This window comes from Delphinapterus leucas, chromosome 15, assembly GCF_059928025.1.
Source record: "Delphinapterus leucas isolate spDelLeu-1000000601 "Yukka" chromosome 15, BTC_Dleu_Yukka2, whole genome shotgun sequence".
Taxonomy (NCBI): domain Eukaryota; kingdom Metazoa; phylum Chordata; class Mammalia; order Artiodactyla; family Monodontidae; genus Delphinapterus; species Delphinapterus leucas.
In genome coordinates, this window is record NC_143143.1 from 322,586 (window position 1) to 341,390 (window position 18,805).

The 18,805-nt window shown below is 54.1% G+C and overlaps 1 protein-coding gene across 4 annotated transcripts in view; it reads right to left on the bottom strand.

Annotated features, from left to right (window-relative positions):
* PRKAR1B (protein kinase cAMP-dependent type I regulatory subunit beta) overlaps positions 1 to 18,739 on the bottom strand; it is an 87,647-nt gene extending 68,908 nt beyond the window's left edge. For 3 of the 4 annotated variants that reach the window (XM_022563483.2, XM_089895472.1, XM_022563488.3), the window contains exons 1-4: positions 18,437 to 18,739; positions 17,524 to 17,720; positions 3,811 to 3,981; positions 1,187 to 1,278 (exon numbers count right to left, since the gene is read on the bottom strand). In XM_022563483.2, coding sequence (XP_022419191.2) covers positions 1,187 to 1,278; positions 3,811 to 3,981; positions 17,524 to 17,720; positions 18,437 to 18,677 — 701 coding nt within the window. In that variant the 5' untranslated portion in view covers positions 18,678 to 18,739. Of the gene's footprint in view, positions 1 to 1,186; positions 1,279 to 3,810; positions 3,982 to 17,523; positions 17,721 to 17,799 lie in introns of all 4 variants that reach the window. The other variant, XM_022563484.3, reaches the window with a different exon arrangement.
* Between the last annotated feature and the right edge of the window lie 66 nt (positions 18,740 to 18,805).

The window sequence follows — 18,805 nt, forward strand, 5'->3', positions numbered from 1 at the left end:
TGCACCATGGGAAACTAGAAACGTCCACAGGGACTTTGGCAAGGGGAGCGGTGGACAAACCGACCCGTCCCTTGATGGAGCTGCACGTCCACAGCCACCGCACAGTGGTCACACGGGAGGCCCCCGGGCCTGCGCCACGGAAGGTGCGTGTGTGCCACCTGTTTCCACGTGATACACACGCGGAGAACGGCCTGGAGGTGCCAGTCCGGGACACGGCTGGTGGTCACTGTGGGGAGGGGGACGCAAAGAGGCCTCTTCTCCCTTCACTCTGCGTATCTGTATGTCATCTGCACATCTCGCATGGACTGTTCTCAAAATGTGCTCGGTTATTCTAATGAAGAATCACCGTTTGCCAAGAACGGAAAAAAAAATTTTTTTCAAACATCATTTACCCTTTGATCCACGTCGAGGAGTTTATCTTAAAGAAACAGACAAATACTCCCGACGAGCATACGAGTATGGGCATGTCATCAAAACGCTGTTTATCATAAAAGATGCAAACAGCCACGGCAGGAGAGCAGCCACATCACACAACCCTACAGAAACGGGGACCACAGACCACGAAAGCCTTTACTGACAAAGAGAGACGCTCACCACCTCTCAAGTGCGACAAACTATGGAGAATGTCATTCCGTTTTGTGACAACACAGGGTTACGATATGTGCATAGATTAAATCCTGAAGGACAGCCCCCAAAACATTCCCAGTGATTATTTTTGCTTTGTGGCTTAACGTTTTCCAGTTTTCCCAATTATTTACATGCTCGCCATTGCCAAGCAGAGCATCCCAGCCCCTTCACTGCCCCCAGGCCCCTCCCTGGAGTAACTCTCGCCCCCACCCCACATCCACCCCTGAGGCCCTTCCAGCCCATGCTGAGCGCCACCCCAGCTCAGTCACCCTCCCTCAGGACCCCGTGCTCCGCGGACAGACGTGCATTTCACCCGTAAGCCCACAAGGCAGTGAGTTCAGCTCGGGCACGGCAGGCCCTCTGCAAGCAGAAGAGAAGTCTTGCTGTGACAAGGTTGGCCTGCGGGCACTTTGGATCCCAACCCAGATTTGAGGAGGCAGCCCAAGTGTACACAGCGCTAAATTTCTAGAGGCCACTCCTGCCCCATGAGCCCGTGCTTCCAAAACTGACCCGTGTCCGCTGGAGTTGGACATCCCACCAGCCCCATTCCCGCACCTACCTTCTCTCGTTGTCGTCCAGGTGAGCAAAGAGCACGTTCTTGGAGATGGCTTTGGCCAGTGCCGTCATGGTCTTGTAGTCCTTGGGGATGACCTGCGGGGAAGCCCAGGAGAGTCAGACCTGTGGGCACCCTGGACCAGGGCCTGGACCCAGCTAGCCCTTTGGACCCTCCATGACCCCGAGAAATCGGGCCACTCAGCCTTCAAGGTGTTATTACCAGTGAGGGTAGACAGAAATCTTGAAATGCTAGCTGCATGTCACAATTTTTGGAAATCTGAAAAATAAAGAAGAGACAAGGGGCCCAGAGTGACCTGAGAATTGGCGTATCGTCCAGAACTCGGGGTCTTGGTGGACAGACGCCGGTGGGCTTCAGAGCCTGTAAAAGATGCTACAAGGGGGCTACCCTGGTGGCGCAGTGGTTGAGAGTCCGCCTGCCGATGCAGGGGACATGGGTTCGTGCCCCGGTCCGGGAGGATCCCACATGCCGCAGAGCGGCTGGGCCCGTGAGCCATGGCCGCTGGGCCTGCGCATCCGGAGCCTGTGCTCCGCAACGGGAGAGGCCACAACAGTGAGGGGCCCGCGTACCCCCCAAAAAAAAAAAAAAAAGATGCTACAAGGCCTCCAGGCCCTTGGATTATTATGTCTTTTGTTTTTATTTCTTTACTCCACTGGCTTTTTTTAGGTAATAAATACTTGTTGAAATATTTGAAAACTGGAAAAAAAAAAAAAAAAAAAGATACCTTGACCCAAGGCTGGCTCCACCCTTTCAGGTGGTTATGGAAGGGGTGGGTAGGGGCCTGGACCTTGTTGGCCAGAATGTGGGTAAAAAGTCATCCCCACGCCCGCTGAGACCAGCCTGGAAAGCTCGAGGTGTGTCCAGTGAATCAACGCCCAGCTGACGACCAGCACTGGTATTTCCAATGCCAAGATTCCTCCCTCAAAAGACACCGAGGGGAGGCTGTCTGCACCGGCACGTGACCCCCACCTCATGCTCAGCTGCCCCGAAATCTCTTCCAGGCTGGGGGCGGGTGGTGACGTCGGGACCCCACATGTGGGTACGCCTCATCTAAAACCATGGAACCCTTTACAAAGAGATCCCTGAGGGGCAGGATGGAGCCCCCTGAAAAGCCACTCCAGCTCCAACAACTGTGTAACAGCTTGGACGTGCAGGCCTTGAGAGGAAGGTCTCTTCCTACACGCTGCACCCTCTCCCCTCCTATAACACCCTGGGTTACTGTGGTGACACGTCACACTTAGGGAACCAGCTGGGTGCCATCCTAGCAACTAAACCCACATGTCTGTCCTGTTTCCTTGGTTTTACCCACATCCCACCCAGGCCACACGCAGTCGTCATGGCCCTTCAGCCCCTCTGGTCTGTGACAGTTTCTCAGAGGAGGACTGGCAGTGATTTTGCAGAACGTCCCTTCGTCTGGGTTTGTCTGGGGATCTCCTCCGGGCTGGACAGGGGTCCAGGGTTTTGGGAGGAAGAGGCCACAGAAGTGAAGTGCCCTGGTGGGCTTTTAAGCTGCACTCTTACTGGTTTTATTCCCTGATTATAAAAGGACTAAGTACTGGGGAGGAACTGGGCATGGTTGTTTCATGGGGACAGAGGTTCAGATTTGCAAGATGAAAACGTTCTGGAGATGACGGCGGTGACCGTGGCACAATGGTGAGAATGTGACCTGGATGCTAAACATGGTTAAAGAGGTGCTGTGGCCCAACTGTCCCCAAATTCACGTGTCGAAACCCTAGCCCCCATGGTAAGGTGTTTAGTGATGGGGCCTCGGGAGGTGACTGGGGTTAGGTGGGCCCCCAAGACAGGATCCGCACCCTCGTAAGTCGAGACCTAAAGATCTTGCGCTCCCCACCCCGCCCGCCACGTGAGAACAGGCGAGAAGGCGGCCACCTGGGGGCCAGGAAGAGAAGAGGGTTCTCACCAGGAACCCACCCTGCCGGCACCTGGATCTTGGACTCCCAGCCTAGAGACTGTGAGAGGGTAAATGTCTGTTGTGTAAGCCGCCAGTCTTTTGTTACGGCAGCGTGAGCTGACACAGACGGTCAATTCTACTATGCACATTTTGCCGTATTTTAAAATAAATGTTTATAATAGGTCAAAAAGTAAAAATAAAAAAAAATGTTTTAAAGAGTAAAGCTGGCTGTAGGAATGCGTAAGATGGAATGGCAGGCATGTCCAAGGCAGGGCTCAGGGACACACGCAGCCACCAGTGCTCTCACACCGGGGAGGCCCCTGACAAAGGTGTGCCCTGCTCAGCATGAGGGCCGGAGAGAGAGGGAGGGTGATGTCCAGGGCAGGGGCGGGCTACCCCCAGGCGGCTCTGAGGTTGGGGTCCAGCCTCGAGGGTGAAGCCAGAATAGGACCCACGAGGCCCTGGACACGGGGCTCCCCCTCCCACACCCCACGACCTGGCCATCCCACCCTGTCCCCAGCCTACTGGGGTCACAGAACCATGGGGGTGGGGTGGCCCCAAGAGAGCCTCAGGCAGGTACGCACCGGGCTCAGGCCAGCAGGGACCACGACGCCCTTCCGGAAGAAGAAGGGAGGCCAAGGCCCCGACGCCTGGGATGCGGGTTGGGACGCAGGGCGGGGGCGGGGTCAAGGCCCACCTTCCGCACGTAGGACACGGCATCCTCCTCTGTGTACACCTCAGCGCTCACTCCCCCACGCCGGGGCCGGGCTCGCACCACCGGGTTGGGCGGCAACGGGGACACTTCCTCATCGTGTGAGTCCGACTGGGAGGCTGACTTCTGCTGCGCCAGGATCTGTCGGTTTTCTTCCTGGAGGGGGGACAACGCAGAGCGGGTGAGAAGAGAGGCCATCTCGGCAGAACCCCAGAGTCCGTCCCGGGAGGTCACGGGGTCCCAGGAAGGCCGGGGACCCAGCGCGTCCCAGCCGGGCCCGCCCGACCCGCCTCCCTGGACTTCAAGGCTACCTCCAAGCCCACCTCTTCCCAGCCCACAGCCCTGCCGGCCACAGAGCCCTGGCTCCAGAAGGCTTTCTGTTCCTTCACACTTTGAGCAACGTGTCAAAGTTGCTACCAGACCCCAGAGCTCAGCCCACAGGGTCCAAGGCCCCGGCGAGCCTCTGAGGCCCCCCAGCCCCACGGGTTCACCCGAGGGCAGGAAGTGCCCCCACTCTGCTCACCAACGTGCAGGAAACAGGAGGTGGGCGCATAACAGGGAAGGAAACCTCTCGTTTTCTTCCCGCACTTTTCATTACTGCTTTTTAAAAACTCTGTTTACACACAGAGGGCGCAAAATCCAAAAAGTGCAAAGGTACATGGAGTGACGGGGTCTCCCACAGCCGACTCTCCAGCTCCACTTCCCCAGAGCAACCTGGCGACCAGTTGGTCCCTGGATGGGACCGGGCTTCCCAGCACACGGCCCCGGATGGTCGCAGGAGGTACCAGCTCTATAAGCTCTTGCACCTACCCACAACCCTACAGAACAGCCAAAGCCAGGAGAGCAGCTCCGACTCACGCCAACATATACAGGGTCTTCATCCAACACCCAACGCTTCCAAGGCTGAGGAACAGCCCCAGGTGCCTCGTGGGCGGGAAGGAGGGGTTTCCCTGAGGGTCAGCTCTGGACACACCAGCAACCACCGATCGCTCCAGAACTGCCTTCCAAGTACTCACCTCGCCACTCCTCTGTTACCGTGACAACAGTCATCTCATCCTTTCTGAGACCAGCGCCAACATCTCCCTGGAGCCAGGAGTCACTGGGTTATTTCCCACCCTTTGTGAATTACTGGGTGACACTCCGGAAATGTGTTATTTACATTGTACGTTAATTCTACTCAAAGTTAAGACTGTCAGTAAGACTCCCACTTTTATGGAAATCATTACAAACGTCACTGACTGTTCTTGTAAACCAGGAATTTTCACTATCAATAGAAATGTCAGTTCCATCTCAAGTGAGAGACTCTGGGCCTTTGCTCTTAGAAATTATTAAAAATAAGAACAGTAAGGGAATTCCCTGGTGGTCCAGTGATTAGGACTCCCGTGCTCTCACTGCCGAGGGCCCGGGTTCAATCCCTGGTCGGGGGAACTAAGATCCCACAAGCCGTGTGGCCAGAAAAAAAAAAAAAAAAAAAGAACAGTAAAATACACAAAAATGAGTCAGTGGGGTCTTAAAGCGGGATTTGGGAGACATGAGTGGGAAAGGCCCCTGCACTGCAGTGTAAACTGTTTATAGTGACACCGGGGCTCTGCCAGCACGCAGGAGAGAGGAACCAGCAGAGGCCCCGGGCCACCAAAGGACGTCCGGAAGGTCAGGCCATGTGGGAGTGCCCAGGCTCGGAGGTGACGGTGACACGGGGCAGAGACGTGGGCAGTGATGAAGGTGAGGTCGGGAGGAAACGACCCCAGGCTTCCCGTAGAAGCGAGGGAGCCGACAGGCGCTTATCTCAGCAAACGAGGGGACTTCTCTTAAGTTGAGGTAAAATTCGCACAACATAAAATTAACCATCAGCCGTTTTAAAGTATGCAAGCCTGTGGCATTCGGTACATTCAAAATGTTACGCAAACCTCTCTAACAGCTAGACCCAAACGCTTCCTCACCCCAAAACACCCGGGTACCCCACTGGCAACCCCTCCATGCCCTCCACCAAGGCCTAGCACCCACTAACCTACCTTCTGCCTCCGTGGATCCGCCCATTCTGGACATGGCCATGGACAGAATCATACCCGTGCCAGACTTCTCCCACTCAGCACACTGTCTTCAAGGAGCACCCATGTTGTGGCAGGTGTCAGCACGTCTCTCCTTTTGGTGGCTGAATCGTACTCCGCTGTGTCACATCTCGATGATCCATTAGTGAGCTGGTGGACATGGGCTGGCTCCATCCTTTGGCTGCTGTGAGTAGCGTTGCCATGGACGTCAGGGTGCAAGTGTGCGTCTCGGTGCTGTGTTCAATTCTCGGGGATACCCCTGGGGCAGGAATGCTGGGTCCCACGGGGGCTCGTGCTCAGCTCAGTGAAGAACCTCCCAGCGCTCTCCACCAGCCACTCCCAGCAGCAGTGCCATCCCCCAACACCCTTTGCCACTTTCTGTGTATTGGTTTGATTTTGATCTGGCCGACGTTGAGTTGGGCTCTGGACACACTGACTTCGAGATAACGGAGCGACCTGGCCTTGGGAATGGCCCACAGACCCTACAGACAGTGGCTGACCCAGGGTCCACAGTCACGGTGAGGACCCCAGGCTCCCTGTGCAGCCACCAGAAGCCATTTGTCTTCAAGAAAGCCGCGGCCCAGGCCTTGTTCTCCTGGACCCGTAAGCAGCCCTGTCCCGGCGCGGAGATGACTTTCCGTCTCTGGGAGCAAAGGGTCAAATGAGGCAGGATACGGGTGGTTCAAAACACGAAGCCACTTCAGGGGATTTTGAGAGGACACGGGGGGCCAGGAGCCAGGGCCCCCAGGGCGCAGTGGGATGACCGCCCCCAGGCTCTGCCTCGACCACGCCAGACCGTTACTTCTGGATGGCATCCCTCTCCCACCCCGGGAGATTCCAGGAAAACCTCTAATTCTCAGAGCTCCCCTTTCCTGTCTCCTGTTTTCACGCTGCTGAGTTGTCTTGGCTGCGAATGGTAGAGGGCACGGGGTCAGGACAGGCGATCCAGGCCAAAGGAATCTTCATAACAAGAGTGTGGGAACAGTGTTTCCAGAAAGCTCCGCAGCCAGAATCTGCCCCAAAACGCGTAAGGCAGCTCCAGGGACCGTCCCCGTCCTGCCCTCGGGACCCAGAGCTCCCTGGGCCATGAACGATGTGCTTCATCACCTTCTGACCACGTTTTCCTACACGAGGGGTGAAATGCAGGCTTCCAGCCTGAGAAGAGACAACACGGAGGGGGGTCTAGGGAGACTTTCCAGAACTGAGCTGACCCCCCACACACAACAGCACACACGCCTGGGAGCCTGGGACAGTGGAATCCCTCCCCTCTGCTCCCCTCCCTGTCTGGCTGGGCAAGGACACCGGCTGCCCCATCCCTCGTAGGGGACTCCTAGGGTGAGGGACGTCCCGCGTAGGGGATACCTAGGGTAAGGGACGTGTCCAGGGCACCCAGCCACCCAGCGGCAAGGCAAGAAGAGAAACACAGAGCTTCGATCATTTATTGAGCACCTTCTGTATACCAGGCCTCAGACAGAAAATGCAACAGGGAAAAAGGCATAGTTCTTTCATGAAGGAGGTTACTGTTAGAGCTCAAACAGGACAGAGATGGTGGTCACAGCAAGACAACGGGTGAGCACCACCGAAGGACCAGGTAGGTACAAGGGGCTGCACCAGCACTGGCAGGCTCTTAGACCATCCTCAGCAAGGAGGAGTCCAAGAGGGCTTCCTGAAGGAGATGCCTCCTGAGTCCACCCAGATGAGAAGAGCTGAACCAGGGGACGTGGGCAGTTCTGAGCTCACCCCTTGCCCCCCTCCTCCCCAACCTGTGGCAAATTACAGTTTGTGTGTCTCTTCATGACGTGGCAGCCCTCTCCAATGTTTGCTTCATCCATCTCTTCAGAGTCAGACTCTGATTTTATTGTCTGCTATTTCTTCGATTTCTGCTTCATTAACTTCTGCTTTTACCCTTGTAATTTTTCCTCGTTTCTGTCTTGCTGTCTTCCTCTATTCCTGGCTTCTCAGGTGGCAGCCGGGCAGTAGGTTTAAAAGGGTCCCTCAAAAATTCATGTCCACCCAGAACCTCAGAGAGTGGCTTTATCTGGAAATAACTCTTCACAGATACAATCAAGTTAAGACAAGGTCATCCTGGATTAGAGTGGCCCTAATCCAACGACGGGTGTCCTTATAAAAAGAGGAAGTTTGGACACAGACACACAGGGCCGAACACAGGGGCAGTCTGGTGATGCGTCTGCCAGTAAAGGGCAGCCCCCAGAAGCTGGGGGGGGGCTGCGGCGGACCCCGCCCCCCATCAGAGCCCCCAGAAGCGACCACCCCAAAGCCTTGATTTGGGGCTTCTGGCTTCCAGAACTGTAAATAGCTGTTTTAAGCTGCCCATTTTTTGACAATTTGCTATGGCACCCTAGGAAACTAAGACACACAGCTCACTAATTTATCATCTTATTTTCTAATGAAGCTATAAATTTTCCTCTAAGTACCAATTTTGCTGCATTCCACATGTTTTGACATGCAATGCTTTTATTGTCACTCAACCTAAATATTTCCTAATTTTTTATCATGACAATCTTTAACTGATAAACCATGCAAAAGCTCACTATTGATTTCCAAATGTATGGAGAGGCTTCTGGCTCTTTCTCTTTTTTTCTGGCTATCTTTTTATTAATAATTTGTAACTTTATTGGGTTATAGTCAAAGGATTCAGTTTCTGAGTGAGAAAAAGACTTAAACTCATCCTGGGATCCCTTGAAATAACATGTTGCACTGGGTACTTCATTCTCAAATTCTAAAGTTCTGATTTACACACACCTTTCCAGGATCTCCGATGTAACCGGATGAACACAAGGCAGATGCCGTGTCCTCCCCAGTCACGGCCCCGCTGTCACACAAGCTCGGATGGGAAACGCTGTGCTTCCCCAGGGAGCTCACCACCACGTCCTCAGCACCCGGAACAGTGCCCGGCACAGAGCAAGTGTTCAGTAAACACTGGTGAGATAAATGAATGAATGAACGAATGAAACCTTTTGGGAGAACTGGTATAACTGTCAGTGGGTGCTCTGAGCTTCATAACCCTATTTCTTAAAATACATCCTAAGGAAACAATGAGGGGTATCAAAAAGATATCTGTACCAGAGTGGCCCTTGCAGTGTTTAAAAAAAATTTTTAATCCAACAATCAACAGTAAGAGATTGCTTAGGGCTTCCCTGGTGGCGCAGTGGTTGAGAGTCCGCCTGCCAATGCAGGGGACACGGGTTCGTGCCCCAGTCCGGGAAGATCCCACATGCCGCAGAGCGGCTGGGCCCGTGAGCCATGGCCGCTGAGCCTGCGCGTCTGGAGCCTATGCTCCGCAACGGGAGAGGCCACAACAGTGAGAGGCCTGCATACCGCAAAAAAAAAAAAAGATATTGCTTAAATCAAGTTAGAAACATCTATGTAACAGGATATGCTGCACCATTAAATCATACTTTTAATATATTTAGTAATCATGTAAAGTTTGGTTTAAAACACCAAAAAGCAGGATTCAAAACTATATATAGTCAGGGAATTCCCTGATGGTCCAGGGGTTGGGACTCTGTGCTTTCACTGCCGGGGCCTGGGTTAATCCCCGGTCGGGGAACTAAGATCCTGCAAGCCGCACGGCGTGGCCAAAAAAAAAAAAAAAAATTATATATAGTCAAGAGAATGAAAAGAGAAGCCACGAACTGGGAGAGAATATTTGTGAAACACATATGTCTAAAAAAGGACTTGTATGCAAAATGTACAAAAAGCTCTTAAAACTCAACAATAAGAAAACAACCCCATTGGAAAACAGGCAAAAGATCTAGACACGTCACCAAGGAAGATCCCCAGATGGCAAATAAGCACAGGAAAGATGCTCCACCTCATATGTCTTCAGGGAAACATGAATTAAAACAGCAGTGAGGGACTTCCCTGGTGGCGCACTGGTTGAGAGTCCGCCTGCCGATGCAGGGGATGCGGGTTCGGGCCCCGGTCCGGGAAGATCCCACATGCCGCGGAGCGGCTGGGCCCGTGAGCCATGGCCGCTGAGCCTGCGCGTCCGGAGCCTGTGCTCCGCAGCGGGAGAGGCCACAACAGTGAGAGGCCCGCGTACCGCAAAAAAAAAAAAAAAAAAAACAAAAAAAACAGCAATGAGACACCACTACACACCTATCGGGACAGCCAAAATCCAGACGGTGACGACACCAAAGGCTGGCGAGGGTGTGGAGTGGCAGGAACCTCATCCGTGGCTGGTGGGGATGCACAATGGCACCGCCACTTTGTTTTTTGTTTGTTTGTTTGTTTTTGTCTTATTTTGTCTTGTTTTTTTTTGCCGCGCCACACAGCTCGTGGGATCCGAGTTCCCCGACAAAGGATTGAACCCAGGCCCTTGGCGGGGACAGCGTGGAGTCCTGACCTCTGGACGACCGGGGAACTCCTGGTGCAGCCACTCTGGAAGACAATCTCGTGTCTGTCTTGATGTAACCCAGCAATTGCACTCCTGGTATTTATCAAAATGAGTTAAAACTTACATCACATGAAAACCTACACACGGACCTGCACAGCAGCCTTGCTCACAGCTGCTAAAACCTGGAGACAAGCAAGGCGCCATTCAGCAGGTGATCGATACATAAACCTGGGGTCCGTCCAGACAAGGGGACACTACCCAGCAATAAAAATAAATGAGCTATTATTAAGTCAGGAGAAGACTTGGAGGAAGCTTAAGTATGTATCACTAACTGAAAGAAGCCAGTCTGAAAAGGCTAAACGCTGTAGCTAGAAAAGGCGAAAACTATGGAGACAGTGAAAGGATCAGGGGTTGCTGGGGGCTGGGGGGGAGGGGCGAACAGGAGGAGCAAAGGGGATTTTTAGGGCAGTGGCTACTCTGCATGACGCTATGATGATGGAAACATGTCATAGGTTTGTCCAAACCCACAGAATGTACACCAAGAGCGAACCCTCAGGGGCACCGCGGACTTTAGTCAATAGTAGCGTATCAGTGGTGGCTGTCATTCTCTCGAAGCGCTGGTTGGTGCTCTGAGGCCCGTCTGGGCCTGGGGAGGACCCCGGCCACCAGTGTCTCCAGCCACCCCTGCACCCCCAGCCTCAGCCTCCCGCAAAGCTCGCTGCCTCCACCACCCTCCAGCAGACCTTGGGACCGGCTGCCCGGTCTAAGAGCGCCCAGGACCCTCCCACCCGCACTCAGAACCCTGGGAACCCCAGCCCCCGCACCCCAGCTGCTCTGCAAACCCTCCTCATTCCACCTTCCCAGTGCCCCCACCCACTCGGCCTCCCGGACACCCGCCCCTCAGTGAAGCAGACACCGCGACGACCAGGGAAGAAACCATCGGGGCCAAAGGTATGGGGGCACCCACTTTCTTTTCCTTTTTAATTTCAAAGACTTGGTTTCCCTAAGTAGTTATAGGTTCACAGCAAACATCACAGGGAGGCACAGAGACTTCCCACACGCCTCTTGTCCCCTCGCTCGCACACCCTCCCGGGGGCCTCTCTACGCTGCAGAACGGGAGCCACCAGAACACACCCAGACTACAGCCTGGACCACCGGTCCCCGCGCCCTGCCACCTCCAGACGGCCTCCAGCCCGCCCCAGCCTCCGGCCCACCCAACGCTCCAGCGACCGCCTCCGCGGCTCCAGCCTTCCACGGCTCCGGGGTGGCACGAGCTGCCCCCGGCATTAGCCGCCAAGCCCATCGTCCCGAGGACAAGCCTTCGTCCAGAGAGCGTGCTCCCCGAAGACGGCCCCACGGTAACCCTCGCCACCCGCAGGGCACGGCCTCCTGTCGGCCCCCAGGCTGAACGCGGACTCACCCCCTCCACCCTGGCTTTTCCGGTGGCCCCCCAGCACCGGAAGGCCGGGGCAGTCAACGTGCCGGGGGGACGGACCGCCCCTCCAAGACCCTCGGGAGTTCAGTGTAGTCCCGCCAATGGACGCCTCTGTCTGCCACCAGAATGACACATGCAGTGCTGGTCACCAGGAAACACAGGCTGGTCCTCCATACAGTTACCGAACGTATCTGATGCCCAGTGTAGACCACAGCCACAGGAAGGGCCACAGGAAGGGCCATGTGGGCCCTGACAGAATTCACTTCCAGGGAAGCCGCGGGCCGGGTTCTCCCCAAGGGAAACACAGCGTAACTTGCTCGTTTCATTAAAGGTACAGAGTGAGCCTGGGTCACCAGCTGTCTGACCAACGGACCAGAGGGAAGCCACCGCTGCACCAGGAAGGAGAGCCTGCTGGATGAGGCATCTATGGCCACAAAAGAGAGCAGAGTGGTGTCGGCGAGGACTCGGGAAAGGGTGGGGGGCTCAGAGTCGCAAGACCACAAGCTCACCCGGTCCTTGGGGAGCAGATGGGCGACAAGATTCAACAGCCGTAAACACAGACACTCGGCCCCCAAAGCCCTTCCTGAAATACCTGCATAGTTACCCATTTTTTCTTTTAAATCATTTCCTTGGCATAAAGGTGGTTTCTGGAGCGGAAAAAAACAGAAAAACCTGAAAGCCATCAAACACAAAACGATGGAAATAAAGTAGAAACGATGACGCATCCACGTCATGGAAAACTTTACAGCCACAAGAGGCCACAGAAATGCTACTAATACAGATGCAAGGCAACATGAGTGCACTTAATGCCACTGAAATGCACCCTAAGAAAAGGCCAAAATGGCAAATTCTATGTCGTGTATGTTTTACCACAATAAAAAATGCTACCAAGAAGAAAAAAGCAAACAAAAACTGCACATATATACAATTATCCACATCCGTATGTAAGCGTCTCCTGCGGGTCCAGAAAAGTCCTTGGGAAAATGTAGGGCGGGTACGTAGGTGCAGGGTCACGGGCACACTTGTATAAAGTAATCTTTCCTGCACAATTTAAAATCCACTGTTAAAGGGATTGATGACTTTTATCATCACACGATCCGCCACAAGACTGAATCCTGGAGAAGCTCCAAGGCTGTGTTTGGCCGGCGGGTATGGACTATCTTCCCCCCTCAAGCCTCCACCCTGGAATAAGGCCACCTCCTCACCGGCTCACTCACAGAGGCCTGGGCACTGGGTGCCACACCCCGGCCCAGGCAGCACCCCGAGAGCTGGGCCATCCCCACCAAGCTGTGCCGGCAGCTGCAGCCTCTGTGCTTATCAAGGCCTCACACACACGCCTCCTGCTCTCCACACAAGTGGAGAAAACTGCTCCTCCCCAGGCTTCCGGCCTGGCCAGCCTCCTGCAGAGAGAGGGGCCCCGGGACCCAGCACACCGCGGCCCCAAAGCCAGAGCCTTTCCTGCTCCCAGGCTGAAGCAGCTCCCTGGTCACCGTGCTCAGCAGACGCAGCAGGAAATGAGACCCCCCGGGGGGTCTCAGGACACCTTCAGGCACTTTACATTTGGGGATCCCAGGTCCATTTGAACATCCACTGCAAACACTGGGGACGTTCTCCCCAGTAAAATGCACCCGCCTATAAAAGCTTGCACACGATTTCAGAGAATCCACCAAATCAGCCCCGAAGCCTGGAACCTAGGCCTTCCAAGTCACCCTACCTCTTCCAGACCTCGGTCCTCAGCTGTCAAAGGCAGGTAATAACTTGCCTCTCCAGGCAAGAATGATCAATGAATCTTCCTAAACCCCTGTGCTCGCCCCAGCCTCTCCCCCAAGCTCCAAACTCATAGCCTCTTTGACAACTTGAGCACATCCAAAGCCTTACTCTTAATTTTTTCCTGTCCAACCCTGTCTCCGTCTCTTCCCACTGGCCCCTTCTTGGCTCAGGACTTCACTCAGGCCTCGGACCAAACCCGAGGAGTCACCGCCCATGCCTCTTTCCTCACCCCACCCCCAATCCACCAGCAAGACCGGAAAGGCCCCCCAAAGAAAACGGCCTACCTCACCCTCTCACTCCACCCCCAGGGGACAGAAGCAGCCTCACCCCTGCCAAGTCTAACAACCAAAAGCATCTTGGCCACTGAAATGTCCCCTGGGGGCAAGAGGTCCCCCGCTGAGACCCTCTGCTCTAGTTTCACTCTGCAGCCTCAGCTCAGGTCTGGCCTGGACCCTGCCTCTGGCCTCTTAATGGGCTCCCTGCCTTGGTCCGGCGGAGAAGTCCCGTCCTGTGAGACATGTCACCTGGCTGGGGTCATCTGCGAACAAGTAGAGTTAAATGAGGATGTACTGTCACCCACCTGACCCTCCCTCTTCAAACGTGCAGGAAACAAGCACCCCCCCACCCCCCTGCTCCAGTCCCCTGTCCTCTGTGCACAGGCCAGCGACTGGACTCCTCCCATACATGGCGACCTCGGAAGTAACCAAAGATTAAAGCCACGTCGCCATGTTCACCTATCAACTAAAAAACAGGTTTTTATTTATTTTTTTAAGGTTCATTTGTTTATTTATTGGCTGCGCAGCACGTGAGATCTTAGTTCCCCAACCAGGGATCGAACCCACACCCTCTGTGTTGGAAGGGTGGAGTCTTAACCACTGGACCGCCAGGGGAGTCCCTGAAAAACAGGCTTTTAAATTAAAACAGCCAAAGCTGACTAGGGTGGGTGGCTACAAGCACACTGTCTGGTGGGGCTTGAATCAATGCTGCATTTGGAGAGCTCCTTGACAACACCAACAGGACTTCTGTGACCTGGTAATTCCACCTGGAATTTCAAAAATTCCATCTCCGAAAAGCTGTACTAAACACTACTACATACAGGAAAAAAATCTATGTACAAATATGTCCCTGTGGCATTATTTTTCTAATACATCTTTATTGGAGTATAATTGCTTCACAAAGCTGTGTTAGTTTCTGTTGTACAACAAAGTGAATCAGCCATGTGCATACATGTATCCCCATATCCCCTCCCTCTTGCGTCTCCCTCCCACCCTCCCTATCCCACCCCTCTAGGTGGTCACAAAGCACGAGCTGATCTCCCTGTGCTGTGCAGCTGCTTCTCACCAGCTATTTTACATTTGGTAGTGTACATATGTCAGTGGTACTATCACTTTGCCCCAACTTCCCCTTCCCCCCTACCCTGTGTCCTCAAGCCCATTCTCTATGTCTGCGTCTTTATTCCTGCCCTGCCACCAAGTTCATCAGTACCATATTATTTAGATTCCATGTATATGTGTTAGCATACAGTATTTGTTTTTCTCTTCCTGACTTACTTCACTCTGTATGACAGACTCTAGGTCCATCCACCTCACTACAAATAACTCAATTTCGTTTCTTTTTATGGCTGAGTAATATTCCATTGTATATATGTGCCACATCTACTTTACCCATTCATCTGTCAGTGGGCATTTAGGTTGCTTCCATGCCCTGGCTATTGTAAATAGTGCTGCAATGAACATTGTGGTACATGACTCTTTTTGAATTACGGTTTTCTCAGGGTATATGCCCAGTAGTGGGATTGCTGGGTCATATGGTACTTCTATTTTTAGTTTTTTAAGGAACCTCCATACTGTTCTCCGTAGTGGCTGTATCAATTTACATTCCCACCAACAGTGCAGGAGGGTTCCCTTTTCACCACACCCTCTCCAGCATTTATTGTTTCTAGATTTTTTGATAATGGCCATTCTGACCAGTGTGAGGTGATACCTCATTGCAGTTTTGATTTCCATTTCTCTAATAGTTAGTGATGTTGAGCATCTTTTCATGTGTCTCTTGGCCATCTGTATGTCTTTTTTGGTGAAATGTCTATTTAAACAGATGGAGAAATATACCACGTTCTTGGATTGGAAGAATCAATATTGTGAAAATCACTATACTACCTAAAGCAATCTACAGATTCAATGCAATCCCTGTTAAACTACCAATGGCATTCTTCACAGAATTAGGACAAAAAATTGTATGGAAACACAAAAGATCCCAAATAGCCAAAGCAATCTTGAGAAAGAAAAATGGAGCTGCAGTAATCAGGCTCCCTGACTTCAAACTATACTACAAAGCTACAGTAATCAAGACAGTATGGTACTGGCACAAAAACAGAAACATAGATCAGTGGTACAGGATAGAAAGCCCAAAGATAAACCCACTCACATATGGTCACCTAATTTACAACAAAGGAGGCAAGAACATACAATGGAGAAAAGACAGCCTCTTCAATAAATGGTGCTGGGAAAACTGGACAGCTACATGTAAAAGAATGAAATTAGAACACTCCCTAACACAATACACAAAAATAAACTCAAAATGGATTAAAGACCTAAATGTAAAACCAGACACTATAAAACTCTTAGAGAAAAACACTCTTTGACATAAAACCACAGCAAGATCTTTTCTGACCCCCCCCCCAGAGTAATGAAAAGTTTAAAAATAAATAAATAAACAAATGAGACCTAAGTAAACTTAAAATCTTTTGCGCAGCAAAGGAAACCGTAAACAAGATAAAAAGACAACCCTCAGAATGGGAGAAAGTATTTGCAAATGAAACAATAGACAAAGGATTAATCTCCAAAACATACAAACAGCTCATGGAGCTCAATATCCAAAAAACCAACAACCCAAATTAAAAATGGGTGGTGTTATTTTTAATATTAAAACACTGGAAAGAACTCAACTGTCTAATCATGAGGAAAACATTGAGAAAACTTTTCTGGATCTTCTCAACACATTACACAATCACTTACACTGAGGACCATGAAGAATGTATAACAAATGAACAACATAAAATATAAAATTGCATCCGTAACATGATTCCAACTATGTTTCAAAACCACAATGCACGGTTGGGGGGGAACAGGTGGAAAGGACTCCAGGTGATTTCTACTTCTTCTTTCCACTTTTGAACTTTTCAATTTTTCTTTAAAAGGCATGTATTACTTCAAAATGTGTTTTAACAGACTGTTCTAAAGGGAAGAAATGAATCCATTCCTTTGCATTACGGCTACCTCTGTCCACAGGAGTGCCCATCAGAAGTAAAACACCGCTGAGCTCAGGGACACAGAGGTGCTTAAAACAGACCTGGGCCCCAGCTGGGGTCCCGTTCAGTCCCCAGGGACAGGTAGGTCGTGATACAAAGACCACGAGGAGGAACCTGAGGTCACCCCAGAGAGAGATCTGGGTGGCCAGGGAGGAAGGCAGGAGGCGTGAGGCGGGGAGGGAAAGCTGGACGGGACCACAAGAGGCTCCTGCCCCAGCCTTTTGCTTCCTAGCCCCGAGCCCCCAGGATGAACCAGGAAGGGGGGTGAGAGCTGTCATCCACGCAGGAGTGAGCTGGGCGATTCCCTCCTCAGGAGAGAGGGGGCGGGTGTGGCACGTACACCCCCCACATGTCTGAGGGGCAGGCCAGCGAGGGAATCTGACCTCCAACGGCCCGCCACACTCTATCAGGGCTGTTTCCTTTTACCCCAGTGCCAATGGCATCTCTAAGCAGTCCCCGAAGTCGAGAACCGCCATCGACCCCCCAAGCTATAGTCACAGCCAGCAGTTCCCAAACGTCCGCACCACCTTCCAGGAGGCCTCCTGAGACCCTGAGCCACTGGAAGAAGAGAGGATTTCCGTGGCGGGAATGAAGCCACCGTGGCCTCCCTGCTCACCTCCCCGCAAAGAGCCGCAGGAGGCCGTCCCGCGGGCGCCCCGCCCCCTCCTGAGCACGCAGGCAGCGGAGGGGAGGCCCGACGGGGCTTCAGCGCCACACACACACCCCTGCACCGGCTAGGGGGTGGGCGGGGGGAGGGCCGGGTGCCGGAGCCACTAACCTTCTCCAGCTTCTCGAAGTGCTCCCGGAGGAACCTCATGGGGCGCTCGGGCTTGGAGATGCAGAGCTGCACGATGCAGTCCTTGAGCACCTGCTGGGCGCCGTGCTTCTGCACGTAGAGCTCGCAGCCCCTCAGGCCGTCGTCCTCCTCCAGCTGCTGAGCCGATGGCGAGGCCATGGCGACCCGCTGCCCGCTTCCTGCGGAGGAAAACGCGAGTCCTGCCGACCTCGGAGGGGCAGGACTCCCGCGGCCTGGGAACACGCGTCTTACACGCACCGTAAGGTTTATCTGGTGACCGACGTGACCTGGTGACACGCCAGGCGTTTTATTCTGCTGCTGTCAAAGGCCTCTCACCCTGGGGGGCAAAGCTCAACTCTAAACAGATGCTCGCGGGGATGGAGGGGGATCCGGCGGGTTCCGGGCGCGGCTGAGAAACCTGACGACGGAGAAGCGGGGCCCTGCGTGTGCAGCCCAGGCGTTTATGGGGTCTCACTTGCGTCCGTCCCTCCCCCTTTGGAGGACAGTGTGTGCCTGGAGCGCCCTCCGCGAGCTCCCGGGGAGATGGCGGGGGGACGGGGGGAGCTCTTACAGGCTCCACCGGAAAAGAAAGGGAAACAAAAACAAACGAAGCTCCGCGGACGGGCCTCCTGGGAAGATGAACCCGGCGAACAATGGCAGGGCCGCGCGTTCGGCCCGCGCTCGGCCAGGTCACAGTGACGGCCCGGAACCCGGCCAGCCCACCAGCGCCGAGCACGCAGCCCGGCCACCACGGCCTCCCAACCCCCCAGCCCCCCGACCACGGTTTCCGGCCCCGGACCGGCCAAGGGGGCGGGGGCTCCCCGAAGGCCAAACTTCCTGGGGCCTCCCGGCCGGCGGGGGTTTCCGGAACAGACCCCTCCCCAGCCCCGCGTACCTGGATGCGCGGCGCCGGAGGCCGGAGGCGGCTGCGCGGGGACGCGCGGGCGCGGGGACGGCGGGCGAGCGGGTCCCGCACTGCAGCGGCGCCGCCCTCCGTCCGCCCCCGCGCCGCGCCGATCCACCCCCAGCCCCGCCGCCCCCTTCCCGCCGACCGCGCTCCAGGCCTTCCCCCACTCCCCGCTTGCCCCTCCCCGCCCCATCTCACTCCCGCCCCTCACCCCGTCTATCTCCCACATCCCCAGGACCCACCTCTCCCTCCCCCCTAGATTTCCCCTCACCGGCAGCCTACCCCGTCCCCTCCCTCTTTCCCCCTACTCCCTCTCTTTCTCCTCCTCTTCCCTCCCCCCCGCCCCTCCCCCGCCCC